Below are 22,563 nucleotides of genomic sequence, written 5' to 3' on the forward strand. Positions count from 1 at the left end.
CGATGTGCTCTTCCATGGAAAGGATGGCCACCTGCATGGAACAGCATATGTGCCACTCACATGAGCACATGCTAGCTGTGGACAACAGATGGCAGGCGCTCATAGACCTCCTCTCTAGCAGGGATAAAAATTTAGACTTGAGCCTTCATCGCCCCACTGATGTGCAGCAAGGTGCCCTCTAGCTCCTTGCTAGCAGGCACGTGCAGATAGCCCATGAGAGGGATGACGGTGAGAGGAGACATGGAAGCGGGGGCTCTACTCAAAGCGCTCCCACTTCTCCCCCATAGCCTCCCCCTCAGTCGGAGCCCTACATGCTTCCTCGGATCCCGATGGCCGAGTCTGCCTCTGCACAGTTGCAAGAGGAGCAGACTTTGGTGGGGCCATCACAGGCTCCAAAACCCAGAGGACGTCCACCAAAAGTGTTGCAGCAGGGAAGTGAGCAGCCTGCCTCCACCTCTGCTGAAGCCACAGGGGTGCACCTCGTAGAAGCACCCGGAAAAGAAAAAAGACACAAAAGTGGATGCACAAGGGTATGCACATGGGTGTATGAACAAATGTTAGTGTTAAGTTTCAGATATTTTTATGGCACAATTAAATGTATTTCTTTGCACCATTTTCCAGTCTTGTCCATTTTTGCTTGCTACCTTGGAAGTAGTTTGTCACTTGAAGCAGTTCAGCCCTGTGCTGACCCCCTCACTCCTTTGGAGCATCAGGCCATTGAGGAGAAGGCTGCTGGTGTGGTTGCTGCTGCTGTTGGTGCTGCTGGTGTTGTTGGTGCTGGGGCTCAACTTGGTCAGATTCTGAGGTCCAGGTTGAAACAGCATAAGCGGCACCCATACTGATGTAATAGATGGCAGGTCAAGTCGAGATCAGAGGCCCAGTCCCTCAATGTTGTGAAAGTGACTAGCAATGTGGTGAGAGTGGCTTCCGAGGTTTCAGAAAAGACCTCAAAACTGCTGACAGCTAAATCTCTGCACAAAATGAAATCAGCAAGAGCCTTTCCATTAGCCAAATAATCAGGTTTAATGCAGGAATATTTATGTGTTTTTCCCAGCTCTCAATTAATGCCTTCGCACAATGGCCACTGAGCTTCCGCCTCCCCTTCACAGGCAAGGTTCTCGAAGAGTGTGATTCCCGTGCTCCTGAAGTTAAAGCCTAAAGGTGATAAAAACCCTCTTAACAGTCTCTCAACAAGCAGTTAATTACTTGAATAAGGTCGCCCACTTCTCCCGATCAGGTCCATGGTGAGTTGGGAAACATGCCCAAGTTAAATACGGAAGTCAGTGGGATGACGGCGGGTTCCCGGTGCACTGACAATTTTGGCGATTTTTACTGCTGACCTGCCCCCCAAACCCGCACGCTCAGCAACGGGAAAATTCCGGCCTTTAAGTTCACCTGAGAGAGCAGATAAGTCTTCAGTTTAACATCTCATTTGAAAGATGGCATCTCATCTGAAAGATGACAGTGCACACTCCCTCAGCACTGCACTAAAGTGTCAGCCTTGAAACTTGTTTCTCCTGTTCCGATGAAATGCTGACATAAATGAGCACTCAGAACTGAACTGAACTGACCGACAAGGGCAATCTTAGACCTGGTCCTGTGTAATGAGACAGGATTAATAAAAAATGTCCTAGTAAAGGATCCCCTTGGAACGAGTGACCATAACATGGTTGAATTCCATATTCAATTAGAGGGTGAGAAAGTTGGATCTCAAACAAACATACTGAGCTTGAATAAAGGAGACTATGAAGGTATGAGAGCGGAATTGATTAGAGTGGACTGGGAAAATAGATTAAAGGGTAAGACGGTACATGATCAGTGGTGTACATTCAATGAGTTATTTTACAACTTTCAAAAAAAAAATATTCCACTGAGGAAAAAAGGGTGTAAAAGAAAAGACAGCCATCCGTGGCTAAGTAAAGTAATAAAGGATAGTATCCGACAAAAAAACAAGGGCATATAAGGTAGCCAAATCTAGTGGGAGGATAGAAGATTGGGAAGTCTTTAAAAGTCAGCAAAAATAACTAAAAGATTGATTAAGAAAGGGAAAATAGATTCTGAAAGTAAATTAGCTAAAAATATAAAAACAGATAGCAAGAGTTTCTATAGTTATATAAAAAGAAAAAGGGTGGCTAACGTAAATGTTGGTCCCTTAGAGGATGAGACCGGGAAATTAATGGTGGGAAACATGGAGATGGCAAAAACGCTGAACAAATATTTTGTATCAGTCTTTACAGTAGAGGACACTAAGAATATCCCAACACTGGGCAAACAGGGGGCTTTAGGAGGGGGGAGGAGATAAATATGATTAAAATCATTAAGGAAGTGGTACTCGGTAAAATAATGGGACTTAAGGCGGATAAATCCCCAGGACCTGATGGCTTACATCTTAGGGTCTTGAGGGAAGTGACGGTAGGGATTGTGGATGCATTGGTAATAATTTTCCAAAACTCCCTGGACTCAGCAAAGGTCCTGGCAGATTGGAAAACTGCTAATGTAACACCCTTATTTAAAAAGGGTAATAGACAGAAGGCTGGAAACTATAGACCAGTTAGCCTAACATCTGTGGTTGGTAAAATTTTAGAGTTGATTATTAAGGAGACAGTAACGGGACATTTGGACAAACATAATTTAATAGGACAAAGTCAGCATGATTTTACGAAGGGGAAGTCATGTTTGACAAATTTCTTGAGTTCTTTGAGGACATAACATACAGGGTGGATAAAGGGGAACCAGTGGACGTAGTGTATTTAGACTTCCAAAAGGCATTTGAAAAGGTGCCACACAAAAGATTATTGCTCAAGATAAAAAATCACGGGATTGGGGGTAATATTCTGGCATGGGTGGAGGATTGGCTATCTAATAGAAAGCAGAGAGTTGGGATAAATGGTTCATTCTCAGACTGGCAATCAGTAACTAGTGGTGTTCCGCAGGGGTCAGTGCTGGGACCCCAACTCTTTACAATCTATATTAACGATTTGGAGGAAGGGACCGAGTGTAACATATCAAAGTTTGCAGATGATACAAAGATGGGAGGGAAAGTAGTGAGTGAGGAGGACATAAAAAACCTGCAAAGGGACATAGATACGCTAAGTAAGTGGGCAGAGATTTGGCAGATGGAATATAATACTGGAAAGTGTGAGGTTATGCACTTTGGCAGGAAAAATCATAGAGCAAGTTATTATCTTAATGGCAAGAAACTGGAAAGTACTGCAGTACAAAGGGATCTGGGGGTCCTGGTGCACGAAACACAAAAAGTTAGTATGCAGGTGCAGCAGGTGATCAAGAAGGCCAATGGAATGTTGGCTTTTATTGCTAGGGGGATGGAATATAAAAACAGGGAGGTATTGCTGCAGTTGTACAAGGTATTGGTGAGACCACACCTGGAATACTGCATACAGTTTTGGTGTCCATACTTAAGAAAAGACATACTTGCTCTCGAGTCAGTACAAAGAAGGTTCACTCGGTTAATCCCGGGGATGAGGGGATGGACATATGAGGAGAGGTTGACTAGATTGGGACTCTACTCATTGGAGTTCAGAAGAATGAGAGGCGATCTTATTGAAACATATAAGATTGTGAAGGGGCTTGATCGGGTGGATGTGGTGAGGATGTTCCCAATGATGGGTGAAACTAGAACTAGGGGGCATAATCTTAGAATAAGGGGCTGCTCTTTCAAAACTGATATGAGGAGAAACTTCTTCACTCAGAGGGTGGTAGGTCTGTGGAATTTGCTGCCCCAGAGAGCTGTGGAAACTACATCATTAAATAAATTTAAAACAGAAATAGACAGTTTCCTAGAAGTAAGGGGAATTAGGGGTTACGGGGAGCGGGCAGGAAATCGGACATGAGGCTAGGTTCGGATCGGTCATGGCCCTGTGGGTGGCGGAGCGCGCCCAGGGGCCGTGTAGCCTGGTCCTGCTCCTACTTCTTGTGTTCTAATACTGTGTTAGATTTCAGGAGATGGTTCTACTCACAGGGATTAGTGGAGACCTCGGGAACAGGTTGCCAGCTAGGAGTCCTTCAAGAGTAAATTGGGCCTGTTCCTGGCTGGGGTGGAGATCACCTCTTACAGAAGGTAAGTACTGTAGGAAATACAGGGACAGAGTGATCTCCTGGACGAGTTTCGATCGCCTAGATGGGTCGGAGAGGAATTTCCCAGATTTTTTCTCCCAAATTGGCACATTGGGCTTTTTATCTGGTTTTTCACCTCTCCCGGGAGATCACATGGGTTCGGGTGGGATGGAGAGTGAAAGTAGATTTGAGGTTAGGATCAGGTCAGCCATGATCTTATTGAATGGCGGAGCAGGCTCGAGGGGCCGATTGGCCTACTCCTGCTCCTATTTCTTATGTTCTTCTGTTCTTTCTGTATATTAGCCACATGTTGGTTGGAGCCCAGAGTTTCCCTTCAATTCAGCCTTGTGCAACCACAGCAATACCCATAATTTCACTGCACAGCATGATTTATGGACATGGCAGTGCTGCAGAGTTAAGTTAGAAACTTTTACAAACACTTTTTGCCTATTTGCTTTGTGAGTATACAAGTTTGGTATAATTCGGTTCCTTGGTTATTTGTCTGTTTTTTTAATCCCTCAAACACTCTGCCAATCCAAGTCTGCAGCACAGAGAAAGAACTGGGCTTTACTGAGACTTCAGAGATGTTGAAGGGAAAAAAAGTGTTTGACACATAGGTAACTGATCTTCTTTGAGATAGCTTTAGCAATTGAGATGTGGAGTTCTACTGAGACCATGAGTGAAGAATTAATCAACAAAGAGTTATTGAAAAATCATTAAAGCTAAGAGGTGATACCTGTCAATTAAACTTGTGAAAGGCATGAATAAACTACCTTTGAAGAACTGAAAGAAACAAGATTTCACTGCTCCACCAAAGGGCATGGATTTAAACATTTCAACTATGGCACAATGGGAGAAGTAGAAATTGTGAGCATCAACAGAATGCAATCTATTAGAAGTTGATGACTGTAGATGAAATAGGGTTGAATGGTGATTGCAAAGTATCTGGCATAGTGATAGAATATGCCCCTAACACATAGTGCATATTGACAAAACAACTAAAATTACCTTGGATAATTCTTGGTTTGCAGTATTGTATTTTTCCCATTAAAATAAAAATACTCGAGTTGGTATATTGCAACATCTTTAGTGTATGGAACATTAAAACAAAATTCAATGGTGCATAGAATGATGCAAAAAGTGCACGCAAGCGATTTTCACTCCATTCACATATCATTATAATATTAATGAGGACACAAGGCATTACTTTCCTCCTCAACAAGAAGGCACTTAAATGGCAGTTTAGAATAGAAATGCCACAACACAAGTGGAAGTTACACATGTGCAGCATCATTTTTTTGACAGAAGATTTGAAATCCTTCCACTTTCTCCCCAGTTATCTTGCTTTGCCAAATCATATCATTCAGTGGGGGTAGATCTTTGTGTGATACGGTAAAACGGCTGATAGTGAATCGGCAGCCCGTTTTACTTCAATGGAAATAAAAATCGGGAAAGATGTAAAATGGGCTGCCGATTCGCTTTCACCCCTTTTACACAAAGTCTAAATTACCCCCATTAAGTTTTACAACCTGCAATGTTCATATATTAATTAAATGATAAGTGCAAGTTGCTGAGATAAGTCATGAATGGTGGGCTGTAACTTACGTTATTAGCTCCTTCTTAGAGTCTTTGCTTGGAATTTTGGACTGAGGACTTGGAATAGTAACCTCACCAGGATATCTCCTCTCTTCCATACTTTCCTCTGGGCCAACGTCTTCTTTCTGTGATCATAATAAACCAAATAATAAGTAAATACATTGGAGTAGAGTTTCCACTTTGGGTGCAATCGGTGATTCTGGCGCAAATAGCGAACCGTTGTTTAAATATGGAGAAGGGATAGACCGAGTAATTACAGGCCAGTCAGCCTAACCTCGGTGATGGGCAAATTATTGGAAAAAATTCTGAGGGTCAATGTAAATCGGCCTTTAGAAAGGACAGTCAGAATGGATTTGTTAAGGGAAGATCGTGTCTAGCTAACTAGATTGAATTTTTTGAGGAGGTAACAAGGAGGGTTGATGAGGGTAGCACGTTTGATGTAGTCTACAGGAATTTTAGCAAGGCTTTTGACAAGGTCCTACATGGTCAGACTGGTCAGAAAAGTAAAAGTCCATGGGATCCAAGGAAAGTGGCTCAGTGGCAAGAAGCAAAGGGTAATGGTCGACGGGTGTTTTTGTGATTGGAAAGCTGTTTCCAGTGAGGTTCCGCAGGGCTCAGTACTAGGTCCCTTGCTTTTTGTAGTATATATCAATGAGTTAGACTTCAACGTAGAGGGCATGATTACGAAGTTTGCAAATGATACAAAAATTGGCCGCGTGGTTGATAGTGAGGAAGAAAGCTATAGACTGTAGGAAGATATTGATGGACTGGTCAGGTGGGCAGAAAAGTGTCATATGGAATTCAATTGGGGAAGTGTGAGGTAATGCATTTGGGGAGGGCTAACAAGGCAAGGGAATGCACAATGGCCCAGAAATTCGGGTTGGGAACTTCCCGCGGGTGCAAGCCCCCGACCTGCACTTACCTAGCGCGCCGGCCATTCAGCTGTGGGCCCACGTGGGATTCCGATCCGGGGCCTGGTCCAGCTGCCGGCGTGCAGTGCTTGCGTATCCCAGGGGTGCAGTTAGTTCGATGTGTCCCCTCGGATCATGTGGGCATGGGCAGCCAATCGGAGCAGGGAATGCTCCATTCATAAGTCTGACAGGAAGTGCTGTCAAACTTAGAAATACTACGGGCCCTTTCTTCTTACAAAACATCACTAAATCTTCAAATACATTTTTTTTTAAATCACATTTTTAAAATAAACTATAAATTAAATGAAATAACTATTTTAAACAATAATTTAAGTTTTTGAAAAAAATAATTTTATTTTCTAACGGGGCTAAAAATAAACTTGCCTTGCTTTAAAGTATTTAAAAATAATAAACCTGTGGAAAAAATGTTTTAATTTTAATTAATTCACCACTTACCTTGTAAAAAGCAGGCCTTACGCCTGCTTTTTACATTTCTAAATTCTGCAGGCTTACGTTCCCGGGAAAACCTGTAAAAAAGACAGAAGTTCGATGCACACGCACAGCCCCTCCTGCACACGCGTTCGACCTCTGAACCCCTTTGTTCAGAGGAACGGAAGTGCCAGTTTCCCGCGCATGCACAGTGCATGCAGGAAACCGGCACTTCCATCAGGCCTACGGGTGAGTACCCCGTGCGTACTCACCCGTGGAGACCCGAATTTCTGGGCCATTAAATGGTAGGATACTGAGAAGTGTAGAGGAACAGAGGGACCTGGAGTGCATGTCCACAGTTCCCTGAAGGTAGCAGGACAGTTAGATAAGGTGGTTAAGAAGGCAAACAGGATACCTTCCTTTATTAGCCGAGGCATAGAATATAAGAAAAGGGAGGTTATGCTTGAACTGTATAAAACTGTATGCAGTTCTGGTCACCACATTACAGGAAAGATGTGATTTCACTAGAGAAGGTACAGAGGAGATTTATGAGGATGTTGCCAGGACTGGAGAATTTTAGCTATGAGGAAAGATTGGAGAGGCTGGGGTTGTTTTCTTTGGAACAGAGGAGGCTGAGCAGAGACTTGATTGAGGTGTATAAAATCATGAGTGGCCTAGATAGAGTGGATAGAAAAAACCTATTTGCTCTAGCAGAGAGGTCAATAACCAGGGGGCGTACATTTACAGTAATTGGTAGAAGGATTAGAGGAGAGTTGAGGAGAAATGTTTTCACCCAGAGGGTGGTGGGGGTCTGGAACTCACTGCCTGAAAGGGTGGTGGAGGCAGAGACCCTCATCACATTTAAAAAGTACTTGGATAGGTATAGCAAGCAATTAGGAAAGCAAACGGCATGTTAACCTTTATTACAAAAAGATTGGAGACAAAGTCCCGCATAGGAGACTGGTCAAGAAGGTAAGAGCCCATGGGATCCAGGGTGCCTTGGCGCGTTGGATCCTAAACTGGCTGAGTGGCAGGAGGCAGAGGGTGATGGTCGAAGGTTGCTTTTGTGACTGGAAGCCTGTGTCCAGTGGGGTACCTCAGGGATCGGTGCTGGGTCCCTTATTGTTTGTGATCTACATAAATGATTTGGATGAGAATGTAAAAAGTATGATCAGTAAGTTCGCAGATGACACGAAAATTGGTGGGGTGGTAAATTGCGAGGAGGAAAGCCTCCGGCTACAGGACGATATAAACGGGTTGGTCAGATGGGCGGAAAAGTGGCAAATGGAATTTAACCCTGAAAAGTGTGAGGTGATGCATTTTGGACGGACAAATAAGGCAAGGGAATACACAATGAGTGGTAGGACCCTAGGAAGTACAGAGGGTCAGAGGGACCTTGGTGTACATGTACATAGATCCCTGAAGGCAGCGGAGCAGCTAGATAAGGTGGTTAAAAAGGCATATGGGATACTTGCCTTCATTAGCCGAGGCATAGAATATAAGAGCAGGGAGGTTATGATGGAGCTGTACAAAACGCTGGTGAGGCCACAGCTGGAGTACTGTGTGCAGTTCTGGTCGCCTCACTATAGGAAGGATGTGATTGCTTTGGAGAGGGTGCAGAGAAGATTCACCAGGATGTTACCTGGGATGGAGCGCCTCAGCTATGAAGAGAGGCTGGACAGGCTGGAGTTGTTTTCCTTGGAGCAGAGAAGGCTGAGGGGGGACCTGATTGAGGTGTACAAAATAATGAGGGGCATAGATAGGGTAGATAAAGAGGAACTTTTCCCCTTAGTGGGGGGGTCAATAACAAGGGGGCATAGATTCAGGGTAAGGGGCAGGAGATTTAGAGGGGATTTGAGGAGGAACTTTTTCACCCAGAGGGTGGTTGGAATGTGGAACTCAATGCCTGAAAGGGTGGTGGAGGCAGGAACCCTCACAACATTCAAGAAGCATTTGGATGAGCACTTGAAATGCCATTGCATACAAGGCTATGGACCAAATGCTGGAAAATGGGATTAGACTGGACAGGGATGGATGGGCGGCGCAGACATGATGGGCCGAAGGGCCTCTTTCTGTGCTGTAAAACTCTATGACTCTATGACTCTATGAAGAGTAAAGACGTCTTACTGCAATTATATAGGGCCTTGGTGAGACCACACCTGGAGTACTGTGTACAATTTTGGTCTCCTTACCTAAGGAAGGATATACTTGCCTTAGAGGGAGTGCAATGAAGATTCACTGGGCTGATTCCTGGAATTGGGGGATTGTCCTATGAGGACAGATTGAGTAGACTAGGCCTATATTTCCTAGAGTTTAGAAGAATGAGAGGTGATCTCATTGAAATGTATAAAGTACTTAAGTGGTTTGACAGGGTAGATGCTGGGAGGGTGTTTCCCCTGGCTAGGGAGTTTAGAACTAAGGGTCACGGTCTCAGAATAAGGGGTCGGCCATTTAGGATTGAGATGAGGAGAAATTTCTTCACTCAATGAGTTGTGAATCTCTACCCCAGAGGGCTGTGGATGCTCAGTCATTGAGTATAATCAAGATAGAGATCAATAGATTTTTGGATACTAAGGGAATCAAGGAATATGGGGATAGTGTGGGAAGGTGGAGTTGTTGTAGAAGATCCGCCATGATCCTATTGAATGGCAGAGCAGGGTCAAAGGGCTGACTGGCCAACTCCTGCTCCAATTTCTTATGCTCTTATGAGGGTAACAGTATATGGACAAATCGACAAAGTGTGTTAACATATTGTACTTAATCTATGGTACAAGTGTCCTATAAAATGGCAACAGCTTTGTTCTCCAATATATGTGGAGCACATTCTGGTGGTCTAAAAAGAAAAAAGACTTGGATTTATATAGTACGATTGCAAAATACTGCAAATGCTGGAAATCCGAAATAACAACAGAAAATGCTGGAAAAACTCAGCAGGCCAGATTTATCTGGATTTATACAGTGCCTTTCATGACCTCAGGTCTTCCCAAAGCGCTTTAAAGCCAATAAATTGCTTTTGATGTGTAGTCACTGTTGTAATGTAGGAAACGCAGCAGCCAATTTGCGCAGAGCAAGGTCCCACAAACAGCAATGAAATAAATGACCAGATCATCTGCTCTAGGTGTTAGTTGATGGATAAATATTGGCCAGGACACTGGAAGAACTCCCCAGCTCTTCTGCAAATAGTGCCATGGGTTCTTTTGCATCCACCTGAGAGGGCAGACAGAGCCTCGGTTTAACGTCTCATCCAAAAGACAAATCCAGGTCCAGTTATGAGTGGAAATCAATCCAACCCAAATTACCAATCCAAACCTGATTATTTCAATGAAAAGTAGACATTAGCATAAAATGTAGAACTCTGCTTTATACTTATGTTTACTTTCTTGCTAAGTAAACAGAGGAATATACACCCCCAGAATGTAATTCTTCTGTCAAATTCTATGCATTGATGTATGACAATAGTGTTTACCTTGTAACCACCATAAAAACACATCGGGGGGAATTTTATCAATGGGGGCACGTTGGAGGCGAGACTGCTGCTTGTCGGGTTTCAGTCCCGCCCCCAACGACGTCCGGCCAACCCACGCTATTTTCCCTTGATTGACTTTGTTAAGCCCGCCCTGTGAGCTTAGCAGGCCAATTAAGGTAAAGCCAGTGATAGAGAACATCAGCGTATGACGTTTCTTCTGTCAAAAATTTTTGAGCTTTGAGAAGCTGTCAAACACTGACATTCTCTGTTGTTTGGTGAGTTCTTGTACTCAAGACTCACCAAACCTACTTCCTGAGCAGAAATCAGATGGCTATTGCATCGGAGAATGCAGCAGCCATTCTGTCATCTCTGCTGTGGAGATAAGGAGCCTCCGGATGCCCAACGATTGAAGCCTGCAGGAAGAAACAAAGGTAAGGAAACTTTTTCTAACACTTTTCACTCACCTCCCATACTTACCTCTCCACACATGCACCCATCACTCACCTCCACAGTGGGCTTTTTGACCCCTGTCACCCCCTCAGACCCACTGCTCGCCTCGCTGACCCTGGCAGGGTTTCCCGACGTCGGGAAGCCCGCACTTGTGTTGGTAAAATGTGGATAAGCCACTTAACTGCCTGTTAACTACCTGTTAAGAGGCTGTTAAGTGGCTGTAATCCCCTTCGTGCCTCGAGGAGACGGGTCCCAGCACGAGTCGGGGATCTGCCTCCTGGGAAGATGGCACGGAGGCGGGTTGGGGCGGGTTCAGTTGCCGCTCCCAGATTCTGCTATTTTCCCGGCAGTCCCACCTCCAAACCCGCCTCTCCAGGGCTGGCAAAATTCCCCCATGAAGTCAGAATTTACTGTAACCGGCGAATGAACGGCACCTGCTGTTCGTTCGACTTGCCTTTGCGCATTTCATTTCCAGGAGCTTTTGCACAGCAAGTTGCTGCAAGTGGGACGACGCGGCACATTCTACAGGCGATCTGGGACCTGTGTGAACAGGGCAAGCAACCATGTATCCCTAACCAATCAGATTGAAGAATCGTTAATGAAACGCGCAGAGTCCGAACCAGGAAGTGTAAGTTAGAATATTTAATTCAATGTCAAATCAGGTACAGAAAGCAAAATAAACAAAGAGAAAGAAAGATTGGTTTATGAGAGAAAAAAGCGACAGAAAGAAGTAAAACACATTTTTTAATCTAAATTTATAAAAAAATCTCCAACAACAATTAAAAGTTCAACAACAACAATTGTCCAACAACAATTAAAAGTTTACATGGACTTCAGTAAAGCTTTTGACAAAGTCCCGCATAGGAGACTGGTCAAGAAGGTAAGAGCCCATGGGATCCAGGGGGCCTTGGCGCGTTGGATCCTAAACTGGCTGAGTGGCAGGAGGCAGAGGGTGATGGTCGAAGGTTGCTTTTGTGACTGGAAGCCTGTGTCCAGTGGGGTACCTCAGGGATCGGTGCTGGGTCCCTTGCTGTTTGTGATGTACATTAATGATTTGGATGAGAATGTAAAGGGTATGATCAGTAAGTTCGCGGATGACACGAAATTTGGTGGGGTGGTAAATTGCGAGGAGGAAAGCCTCAGGCTACAGGATGATATAAACGGGTTGGTCAGATGGGCGGAAAAGTGACAAATGGAATTTAACCCTGAAAAGTGCGAGGTGATGCATTTTGGACAGACAAATAAGGCAAGGGAATACACAATGAGTGGTAGGACCCTAGGAAGTACAGAGGGTCAGAGGGACCTTGGTGTACATGTACATAGATCCCTGAAGGCAGCGGAACAGGTAGATAAGGTGGTTAAAAAGGCATATGGGATACTTGCCTTCATTAGCAGAGGCATAGAATATAAGAGCAGGGAGGTTATGATGGAGCTGTACAAAACGCTGGTGAGGCCACAGCTGGAGTACTGTGTGCAGTTCTGGTCGCCTCACTATAGGAGGGATGTGATTGCTTTGGAGAGGGTGCAGAGGAGATTCACCAGGATGTTACCTGGGATGGAGTGCCTCAGCTATGAAGAAAGACTAAACAGGCTGGGGTTGTTTTCCTTGGAGCAAAGGAGGCTGAGGGGGGACCTGATTGAGGTGTACAAAATGATGAGGGGCATAGATAGGGTAGATAAAGAGGAACTTTTCCCCTTAGTAGGGGGGTCAATAACAAGGGGGCATAGATTCAGGGTAAGGGGCAGGAGATTTAGAGGGGATTTGAGGAGGAACTTTTTCACCCAGAGGGTAGTTGGAAGCTGGAACTCACTGCCTGAAAGGATGGTAGAGGCAGGAACCCTCACAACATTCAAGAAGCATTTGGATGGGCACTTGAAATGCCATTGCATACAAGGCTATGGACCAAATGCTGGAAAATGGGGTTAGACTGGACAGGGATTGATGGACGGCGCAGACACGATGGGCCGAAGGGCCTCTTTCTGCGCTGTAAAACTCTATGACTCTATGACTATGACCCTATGACCGAGACTCCACTCTTGTAAAAGTTAATTTTCTGTGCCAGAGAGATTGCTTGGCAGTAATTAGGACTTATCATGCTGTTGAAAAGGGTACTTAGACTGAAATGGACAAGCACTAACTTTCTGTGATGAGTTTAGTCCATACCTACGACATAAGTACAGGAACTTCACGCCATACAATACATTTGAATGGGCAGCCAGATGGTGAGATGCTGTTTTGCACAGCTTACGGAGGAGCGGTGCATCTCGGACAACACTTACGGATTTTCGTGTTTAACTGCACATCTGTGTTCACCTGAAGTTGCTGTCCGATTTGTGCATAAATAATAATGGGCACCATTAGCCATACCATTATCTTTACAATAAATTCTGTCCCAACATACTACAATTTAATCTGATATGCAAATATAATTTTTTTTTTAATGGTAATTCTGCGATCCAGCACTTTGAGTGGGAAGTAGTAGTCACAGGGAAACTGGGAAAATGAATAGATGGAACATAATGGACTGCAGCCGCAATTCCCAAAGTTGGATCCCTACATACACCACTCTCTGCTAGGAGCAACGGATCACAGAATCACCACAAAAATCCTTTGCTTTCCCAACCCAGGCTTTCATAGCAAAGGATATTTCTGTTAATAGTTCAAATTTAGTTGACACAAAATGGCCAACCATGGCAACTCACATTTATATACGGCCTACATAAATTATCAATAAGAAATCCTTCTGAGTTACCTCTTTCTCCTCTTCCTTGTGTATCTGTGCTTTAGTGTAGTTGACAGGTGCATCCCATCCTTCTTGTTCACACAGCGCTTGGTAGTACTGAGGAGTTATCAAGATACTGTTTAGGTACGAGGGAGAAGATTCTGGTGTAGTTACTGCAGAACTGACAGTGGCGACTTTGTCCCGGTTTCTATTCTTGTTCATGCTTAAATCAAGCGTTCCATTTTCATCCACTTCTATGTCTGTGTTCTGTTAAAAGATGCCTACAACTGTCATTATTTGTCATATATATGTGATTTACTGTACTTATTAAAGGGGTTGCATTACTTTGAAGATTATTTTGTAGAAGATCAATTGGCAGTGTGGTGTTGTAGTTTTTGCCTGTTGCTTCAGATGCAAAGGTAATCCAGTAACTCCAGCTGATGACTAACTCTGTCAAATCTCAAAGATTGGAGAAAATCTTTAATCTTTTAATAAAGCTCTAAAAATAATTATTTTTGTAGTAGGTTCTGGAAAGACCCAAGAAGTAATGTAGGCGATTGGAAAGAGTTATTTGATTTAAAATAAATATTTACCACAAATGTGATGCAGTAAAAATGGAGTTTATGGCTACAAACCACACTGACAGTAACGTACACGACACAAATAATTGTTTCGTTGCACACTCAGGAGAAAAAAATGGCTGTGTTTCAAAGATTGTCTCTGTATGGGCAATGTGGAAAGAGTCTGCTGCTGAAAGTTAATGGGTCATTTTTGCAAGAGAAAACTTCATCAGGTCAGATTGAGGGCATTTGGCAGTCATGGAGTCTGCTTAATTTTTACAATTATGATGTTAGTAGTTTTGTAAACACATTTTCACGTACTGAGAAAAAAAGAGCCATAGCAGTTGTTTTTAGTTTTCAGAAAAGGCACTTGTTCCAATGGTTTACATGTTTTTCTCTGGATGACATCTAACAACAATAACAACAACAACTTGTATTTATATAGCACCTTTAACGTAATAAAATGTCCCAAGGCGCTTCACGGGATGTTATCAAATAAAATATGACACCGAGCCACATAAAGTGATATTAGGGTAGATGGCCAAAAGCTTGGTCAAAGAGGCAGGTTTTAAGGAGGAGAGTTTGAGAGGCAGAGAGGTTTACGGAGGGAATTCCAGAGCTTAGGGCCTCAGCTGCTGAAGGCACAGCCGCCAATGGTGGAGTGATTAAAATCGGGGGTGTGCAAGAGGCCAGAATTGGGGAGCGCATGATATTTTGGAGGGCTGGAGGAGGTTACAGAGATAGCAAGGGACAAGGCCATGGAGGGATTTGAAAACAAGGTTGAGAATTTTAAAATCGAGGGTTGCTTAACCTGGAAGTTACTGCGTGCGCTGTTATTGCATGAAATATTTAACAGACTCGTATCAAATTTCTCTCTGCGCTGTTTCAACAGAAGCATTACCCATTTAAAGAAACATAATTTCTAGACTCTAGTGAATTTTTCAAAAACATAATTTTGGACATTACAATGGGCTTGTTGATCCTACAGCATGTTGAATACCTAGATGACACCACCCCTTTAATAATACTGGGGTCTTTGGCAGCATTTTCCCACTTCTTCATAATTATTCTTTTCCAAAATTCAGTGTGGTGGTACCTCTGACTGGAACAGGGCGGGCTCTCCCTGTAGAGGATGTTGCCCTTAGGTTATGCTCCAGTAGATGGCACAACTCAGTTACTGCTTCCCTGCTCAATCATAGATGGTGAAGGCAGATCTCTTCCAACATGCCCAAGTAGTTGTGCCTAGATCTTGTCATGGAAGCCCTGCATCACCTACAGCTGGGCACCAGATATCTGTAGTTGAATCCCACCTGCCTTTCCTCCCTTTGCAGGAATTCCTTTACCTCCTTCACTGTCAGAACAGCCACTGATGGGTCTAATGAAATGCCCATGCAATGTCCTTACAGCTGTGGATGGCAACTGCGGCAGCAAGAATGGTGCTGCTGAAGATGCACACAAAAGGAATGCTGAATTGCAGAGAAACAGCAGCAAGAAGCAGGAAAAAGGCACACCAGCTATCAAGTATAATGTTCTCTGTGGCAAATCAAAACCAGCTATCAAAATGCAAGTCTCACAAATATGGCAACCTAGGTTTAAGTGGTGGAGTTCTGGTTCAAATTGCTTAGAGATCGCCCAGCACCTATTTTATACAGACACTAAGCAAATAATGTGTTGCCCTGCAGAGTAGCATCGGACATTCATCATGAAACTGATTTTCCCATTCATTGAAATACTTTTGTAGCATGTGATGGGACATGCACATGCATGTAGTGTGGTCTCAAAAACTCTTCTCCCATGGTTTTGGGAGATCAGTGCCAATTACACTGAGGCATACATTCCCAAATCTGCAGGTCTCGTCCACTCCGGGTGGGGGTCTGCTCTCCTAGTGCGACATCAGGGAATCACCCCTTTGATACATTCTATACCGTGCTCTCACTGTGCACTGTAACAAGAAGTTTCTTACTTTTTACATCTGATTAATGAGTCATTTAAATAAAAACTATCTGAAATATCCCACCATCTTTACTGAGAATATAACAAAGCACAACTTTTTTTTCCAGGGCTGAGTTAAAGCAGTAGTTTGAATGTGCAGCAACAATGTATTTGATTATAAATGATAAATAACCTCCAGCAAGAGTTGATCATCAGTCACAGCCATTGGATTACATCTGCATCTGAAGTGACAGGTAAGGCCTGTAACACAATGTTACCAATTCATATTCTGTTCAGATGAAAAATGGGTTGCATCAATTTTTGTTGGCACAAAAAGAATCAGACTTCTTAGCTCGAGTCCTTATCATTTTTGTCGTGGAATGGCTTAAATTGGTGTGATAATTTTTAAGGACATCCATTTACCTCTCCCAGCCCAATACTCCAATCAATGCTGTATAAGACACTTGGGTGGTGAGATTGGTCTTCGCCAGTAGAGGAAAATGTGCGATAGTGAATCAGCAGCCCGCTTTACACCACTCCTGATTTCCGTTGTCCTTACTGCCTTTGGAAAAGAAAATTGGGCGGGGTGTAAAACGGACTGTTGATTCGCTAGCGTACATTTTGTGCTATCTTCAAAGACCAATTTACCTACTGCACTTTTCCACTCCCCAGGTCTCTGAACAGCTCAATGTTGAGCATTTAGTAAGTTAGCAAGATTGAAAAATTGAATGAGTGCTACGTAAGACTTATGCTCTGATTATCTTCTCAATTGCTGTCCTCACTAAATGCAGTTGTTGGGCTTCATTAAAGGAACATTTCCTTTATGGAACAATTCTTAGTAACTTTTTTATGGGATGGGGAGAAAAATTGGAAAAGCTATGCACCATTTTTGACATAATATGCATTTTGATATTATTTGAACATATGTCAGAAAGCACATAATGAGTAAAACACATCAAACCTTGTCCTTCCACAGATCATATATAATAACCCAATTTTATGGATTCTACCTAGGAAGAAGTTGCACTAACTTTTTCTTCATCCTTCAAGATAATGAAATAAAACTCAAGAGCCTGGAGCTGAGTGTTGGTGTTATTAGCAAATAAACACTTAAAACATTCATATGGCATACCTCTGTTTTGTATTTTAACGGAGGTGTTTATTTCTTTAAAAATAAAAATAGCGGACAAAGATATGACATATATTTGTGTTAGGCATTCTTCCTACAATACTACCAACAGCAATTTCCAGTTACAGATATTTCATCCATCCCCACCTTTCCACTATTCTGCTGCCCTTCCCCTCCCCCAGCCCCAACAGAACATGAACCACCATGTCTCATGTTTATTAACCTTATCACACATGGGCTAGATATCCTGCACATTCATAGTCAATGAACCAAACACTTAACCCAGAGGTTTATAAAGAAATAAAAAATACAAATGCATTTTCATTAAGACAGTGCCACTTTAACATTCCAGTCTGTTTTCTCATCTTAGTGCTTGGACTTGCTTTGTTTGCTGATTATTTCACTGGATAAAAAGCCAATCATTTGCAATCCAACAGCTCAAATGAAGTTGAATAATATCAGTTCCATTTTTATGAATGAAGCATAGGATACTCTGAAGGTGGTTGTGGTATCTAGATGTTCATTTCCTACCTCAGAAACCTTTTAGTTTTACACTTTTCAGTGATAATTTGAGTGCAACCCACTGTTTTGTACATACTATCTCACCTTAGTTGACAAATCTTGCGGCTTTGTGGAGAGGTTCTGTGGCATCTCTCTACAGCGTGTGGATAGGTTGAGGATAGCTGCAGCTGCTATGTGAGTGGCTTCAGTATCATGACTGTAACTGTAGACACTGGAATGGCATGGGCTTTGTACAGAGGCACTAGACAGTCGGCTGCAGGAAGTCACTGGACTTGAAAAGTGTTTGGCTGGCAACAGATGCAGGTGAAATGTACATTAAAATTTGTGCAATAACTTTACTGCATTTAAAGTTCAACCTATTTCCTAACCTTTAAATTATTTTTCTAGTTTAACTGACATAACAGGTACAAAGATATCTACATAAACCAAATAGCTATTAAACAGAAATTTAAGAGTAGCACACTATTTTGGTTGTGCTGTAATGCAAACATAAAATCTACCAGTAACTGAAAAAGTGCTGCAGTGGAGTACTAATACTGAATCTAGCATTTGACACCAGTGTAGTGAAGATATGGGACTGTCCCTAAAGTCTCCATGATATCCCAATTTATATAATATTAAACTACAACATACTATGAAAAGAAAAGTAACATTAAATTGATCATTTAACCCTTCAAGTGCCGTGGGTGAGTTATCAGATTGTTAGTAACTGTCATTTCTGCAAGTGAGATAACTTGCCCTGCCATAGTGTTCATTGGGTGATATTTTAAAATGCATCAATTGACCTTGTCGTATCTATGGGTTTGATACAGTTGTATGTGCTTCATATATCGGGTACAGTAGTATAGTGTTTATGTTACTGGACTAGTTCAAATCCCACTGTGGCAGTTTGAGAATTTGAATTCAGTTTAATAAAAATCCCATATCTGAGAATGAATTAAAAAACTACAGTCTACAATGTGATACTGTTTTTTAGCCAATCAGAAACATATGTGAATCCCACCTCTAAAATGGACAGTGGGACCTAGAGGCTGAGAAAAAAACAGATGAATAAAAGTATTTTAAATTTCAAAAAATATATAACAGGCTACATTAAAGCAAAAGTAAAACTAAGATAGTAAAAATAGAAGAAAGAGATTGGGAAGAAAAGAAAGGAAGGGTAAACAGAAATAAAGGGGGGAATTTTAACCTAAAAAATCGGGTGGGTTAGGAGCGGGGGGGTATTTAAAGTGTTAAAAATCGGAATCCCGCTCTGAACCCGCCTCTAACCCACCCACTTCTGGTTTTGACGGGATCTGGAACGGGGGCAGGCAGCCAACCCGCTGCCAGGAGGCGGGACATCAATTTAAATATTATAATGAGGCTGGCAGTCTCTTCTTTAAACTCCATTTTGTGTTTAACTGCAGCTGGTTGAGTTTTGCACACCTCCTAAAACCCAGCAGCTACAGCAAGGCGAGGATTTCTGCACCCAGGAGGTAAGTGCCTTTATACCTACCTCCTGGATCCAGGATCCCTGCCTAACCCACCCCCCGCAATTGGAGACCACCTCACAAGACCTCCGATCGCCTTCTGTCCCCCCTCCATCGATGATCCTGTGGCCTGCCCCGATGTTTTCTCCCCCCCACCGATGATCCCAATCTTCTCTCCCTCCTCCCGATCCTCCAGCCCCGATCTTCTCTCCCCCACCACCCCCCCCCCCCCCGATTCTCCGGTGGCCGGCCACGATCCCTCACGCCCCCCCCCCTGCCCACCGACTCTCTGGCCCCGATCTTTCCTCCCCGCCCCCCACTATCCTCTGGCCCCGATCCTCTCTCTCCTCCCCACCCCCGATCCTCCAGAGGCCAACCCCGGGCCCCAGCCAATCCCTCCCTCCCTCCTCCGTGCAACTTAGTGCTGCAGGCCTACCCGCCCAGAGCCGAAAAGCCTCTAAATTTGGCTGGCTGCAGGTGGGAAACAGAGGCCTCACATGCAAATCAGGCCCTGCCGTTAAAGTCGGCAGGGCCTGCAGGAAATCCATTCTCCAGGGTTTCCCACCCGATTCAGAGCGCCCCCCACCAACACCTGCCCCCAACCCGCCTTCCCCATTAAAATCCAGCCCAAACGGTTTACATTTTAAATGTTAATTTTAAAGTAATGCATATTTAACTTATACAGAGTTATTATGGCAATAGCATATCAGTAGCTTTATTATTTTAATAGGTTTGTTTCAGCACCTCTGTGTTGAGCAAGCTGAAAAGTTAAAAAAGTAGCTAACCGAGGCAGTTTGCAACTTCCTTGGACTTGCCAGCAGCCTAAATGTTAACATGGCTGCACAGAATGATAGCTCAGTGCAAAACTACAGTTTTACTGTTAACTTATACTTGGAAAGAAGTTAAAGGTCCAAGTATTCCCTGGGTTACACTCCAGTTTAACCTCCAGCACTGACCCCATCGGTTTTTGCAGGAAAAGTGAGAGAGCATCTCATTAGCATGGGGCAGGTGGGCAACCCCATATTCAACAAGGCAATAGTTCTATTGGCCCTTGAGCAATGGGGCTGATCTACAGAATTGTAAGACTCTTCAGATGACCAGGACGCTTGCCTAGCCTGGATCCCGCAGGTGGAAGGATTCGGGAGTTCCTGTTTCTGGTTCCATACCCTGGAAGACCTGCCCTTATGAGGCACTAAAGAATCTCCCAGAAATAGTATTAAGAGGCCTCTGTGCTTTTACTGGGAGTTCTGCCCAGTTCCTGCTGTAGTTACACTGGGAGACCAGGGAAATAATTTCAGCTCTACTATACATCCGTGATTTCTGCTTCCTAATGTTTCAGTAATATCTTCTACTATAATCATTTTGTTCTTCAATACTTACATTCACAAAATTGAACAGCTTCCCATTCTTGAACTTTTGATGTTACTGTGTGCTTTCCAAATACTTGTGCATCAAAGCTAGCATAATCAAAGGGAGCCTTAGTATATTTGTCCAGTTCTTTTGATATGTTGGTATGGGATGCGCTGATTGGCTGTGTGGGTCCATAGCTGAACTGAGCAATCTCCATTTGTTTCACCAGACACATTGGCCTACAGAAAAGACAGAAAAGCTATGAACTACTTTGTCTGTTTGTTCTCTGTTTATTCTTTGTTTATTTACCCTCCCAAGTTCCCCTGCTATGCAAATTGTACATTCTTCAAAAGGGCATTCCAGCCCTTCTCAGCTGCTGTCAGTGTCACTCCTTGATTGCCCCACCAGGTGGCACACTGAAGCAATGAGAATGGTGTTCTGTGGATCCCGGTTTTCCCTCTGCCCCTGCTTCCACAGATGGACTGAGAATAACCATTGTCTAGAATAAGCCTAATGTGAATATCGGTCGAGACTGGAATTCTTAATCTCATCTCTCAGTATGAAATTCTAGGCAGGACAGAGCAGCTGCCAGTCGGCCTTGACCCTAACCCAATTTTGGTGGGACCGGTGCCCTTGCCAGTAGCAGCAACATACAAGGTTCGCCAGTCAGAATATCAGAGAGGTACATTGCCACTCTGAAAGTGAGTGCAAAAGGCTTGTTGGGCAATAGACTGGAGGCAGTTCCATAGATAAGTAACAATGCTTCAATGCTGGCAAGCTATGAATTGAACGGTAATTAATCCTTCATTTTAGGACTAACATGAAGTCCAAAATAGCATCTAGGTCAGAATTGGCTGCTGATGATCTTTACATCAACTGCATCAAAATTCCATCCCAAGAAGGAACGGAATTTCTGGGATCAGTACTCTAGTATTGCAGTTAGGTCATTTTTTAAACAATTCATTGCTCCTCTCATTTTTCTTCTGATTTTTTGCCATAAGAACATAAAAACATAAGAATTAAGAGCAGGAGTAGGCGAGATAGCCCCTTGAGCCTGCTCCGCCATTCAATAAGATCATGGCTGATCTTTGGCCTCAACTCCACTTTCCCACCCGATCCCCATATCCCTTGATCCCTCCAGAGTCCAAAAATCTATCTATTTCAGCCTTGAATATACTTCAATGATTCCGCATCCACAGCCCTTAAGGTCAAGAATTCCAAAGATTCACAACCCTCTGAGGGAAGAAATTCCTCCTCATTTCAGTCTTAAAAGGCCGACCCCTTATCCTGAGAATATGCCCCCTAGTTCTAGACTCTCCAGCCAGGGGAAACAACCTCTCAGCATCTGCCCTGTCAATCCCCTTCAGAATCTTGTATGTTTCAATGAGATCACCTCTCATTCTTCTAAAATCCAGAGAGTATAGGGCCAATCTACTCAAACTCTCCTCATAGGGAAACCCTCTCACCCCAGGAATCAATCTAGTGAACCTTTGTTGCACCGCCTCTAAGGCATGTATATCTTTCCTCAGGTAAGGAGATCAAAACTGTACACAGTACTCCAGGTGTGGTCTCACCAAAGCCCAGTACAATTGTAGCAAGACTCCCTTACTCTTGCACTCCAACCCCCTTGCAATAAAGGCTAACATGCCATTTGCCTTCCTGATTGCTTGCTGTACCTGTATGCTAACTCTCTGCGCTTCCTGTATGAGGACACCTATGTCTCTCTGAACAGCAACATTTAATAGTTTCTCACTATTTAAAAAATATTGTTTTTTCTATTCTTCCTACCAAAGTTACTAACCTCATATTTCCCCACATTATATTCTATCTGCCACCTTATTGCCCACCTATTAACCTTTGCAGGCTCTTTGTCTCCTCCTCAAAGCTTACTTTCCCACCTAGCTTTGTATTGACAGCAAACTTCAATACATTGCACTCGGTCCCTTCATCCA

The 22,563-nt window shown here is 43.4% G+C and overlaps 1 protein-coding gene across 7 annotated transcripts in view; it reads right to left on the reverse strand.

Moving 5' to 3' along the window:
* Positions 1-22,563, reverse strand: part of st18 (ST18 C2H2C-type zinc finger transcription factor) — a 586,894-nt gene that overhangs the window by 36,102 nt on the left and 528,229 nt on the right. For all 7 annotated transcript variants that reach the window (XM_085992910.1, XM_085992909.1, XM_085992912.1 and 4 more), the window contains 4 exons: positions 20,642-20,850; positions 17,877-18,079; positions 13,680-13,916; positions 5,680-5,795 (listed from right to left, as the gene is read on the reverse strand). In XM_085992910.1, coding sequence (XP_085849036.1) covers positions 5,680-5,795; positions 13,680-13,916; positions 17,877-18,079; positions 20,642-20,850 — 765 coding nt within the window. The remainder of the gene's footprint in view (positions 1-5,679; positions 5,796-13,679; positions 13,917-17,876; positions 18,080-20,641; positions 20,851-22,563) is intronic.

This window comes from Somniosus microcephalus, chromosome 7 (genome assembly GCF_052327205.1).
Source record: "Somniosus microcephalus isolate GS21.2 chromosome 7, FLI_Smic_1.0, whole genome shotgun sequence".
Taxonomy (NCBI): Eukaryota; Metazoa; Chordata; class Chondrichthyes; order Squaliformes; family Somniosidae; genus Somniosus; species Somniosus microcephalus.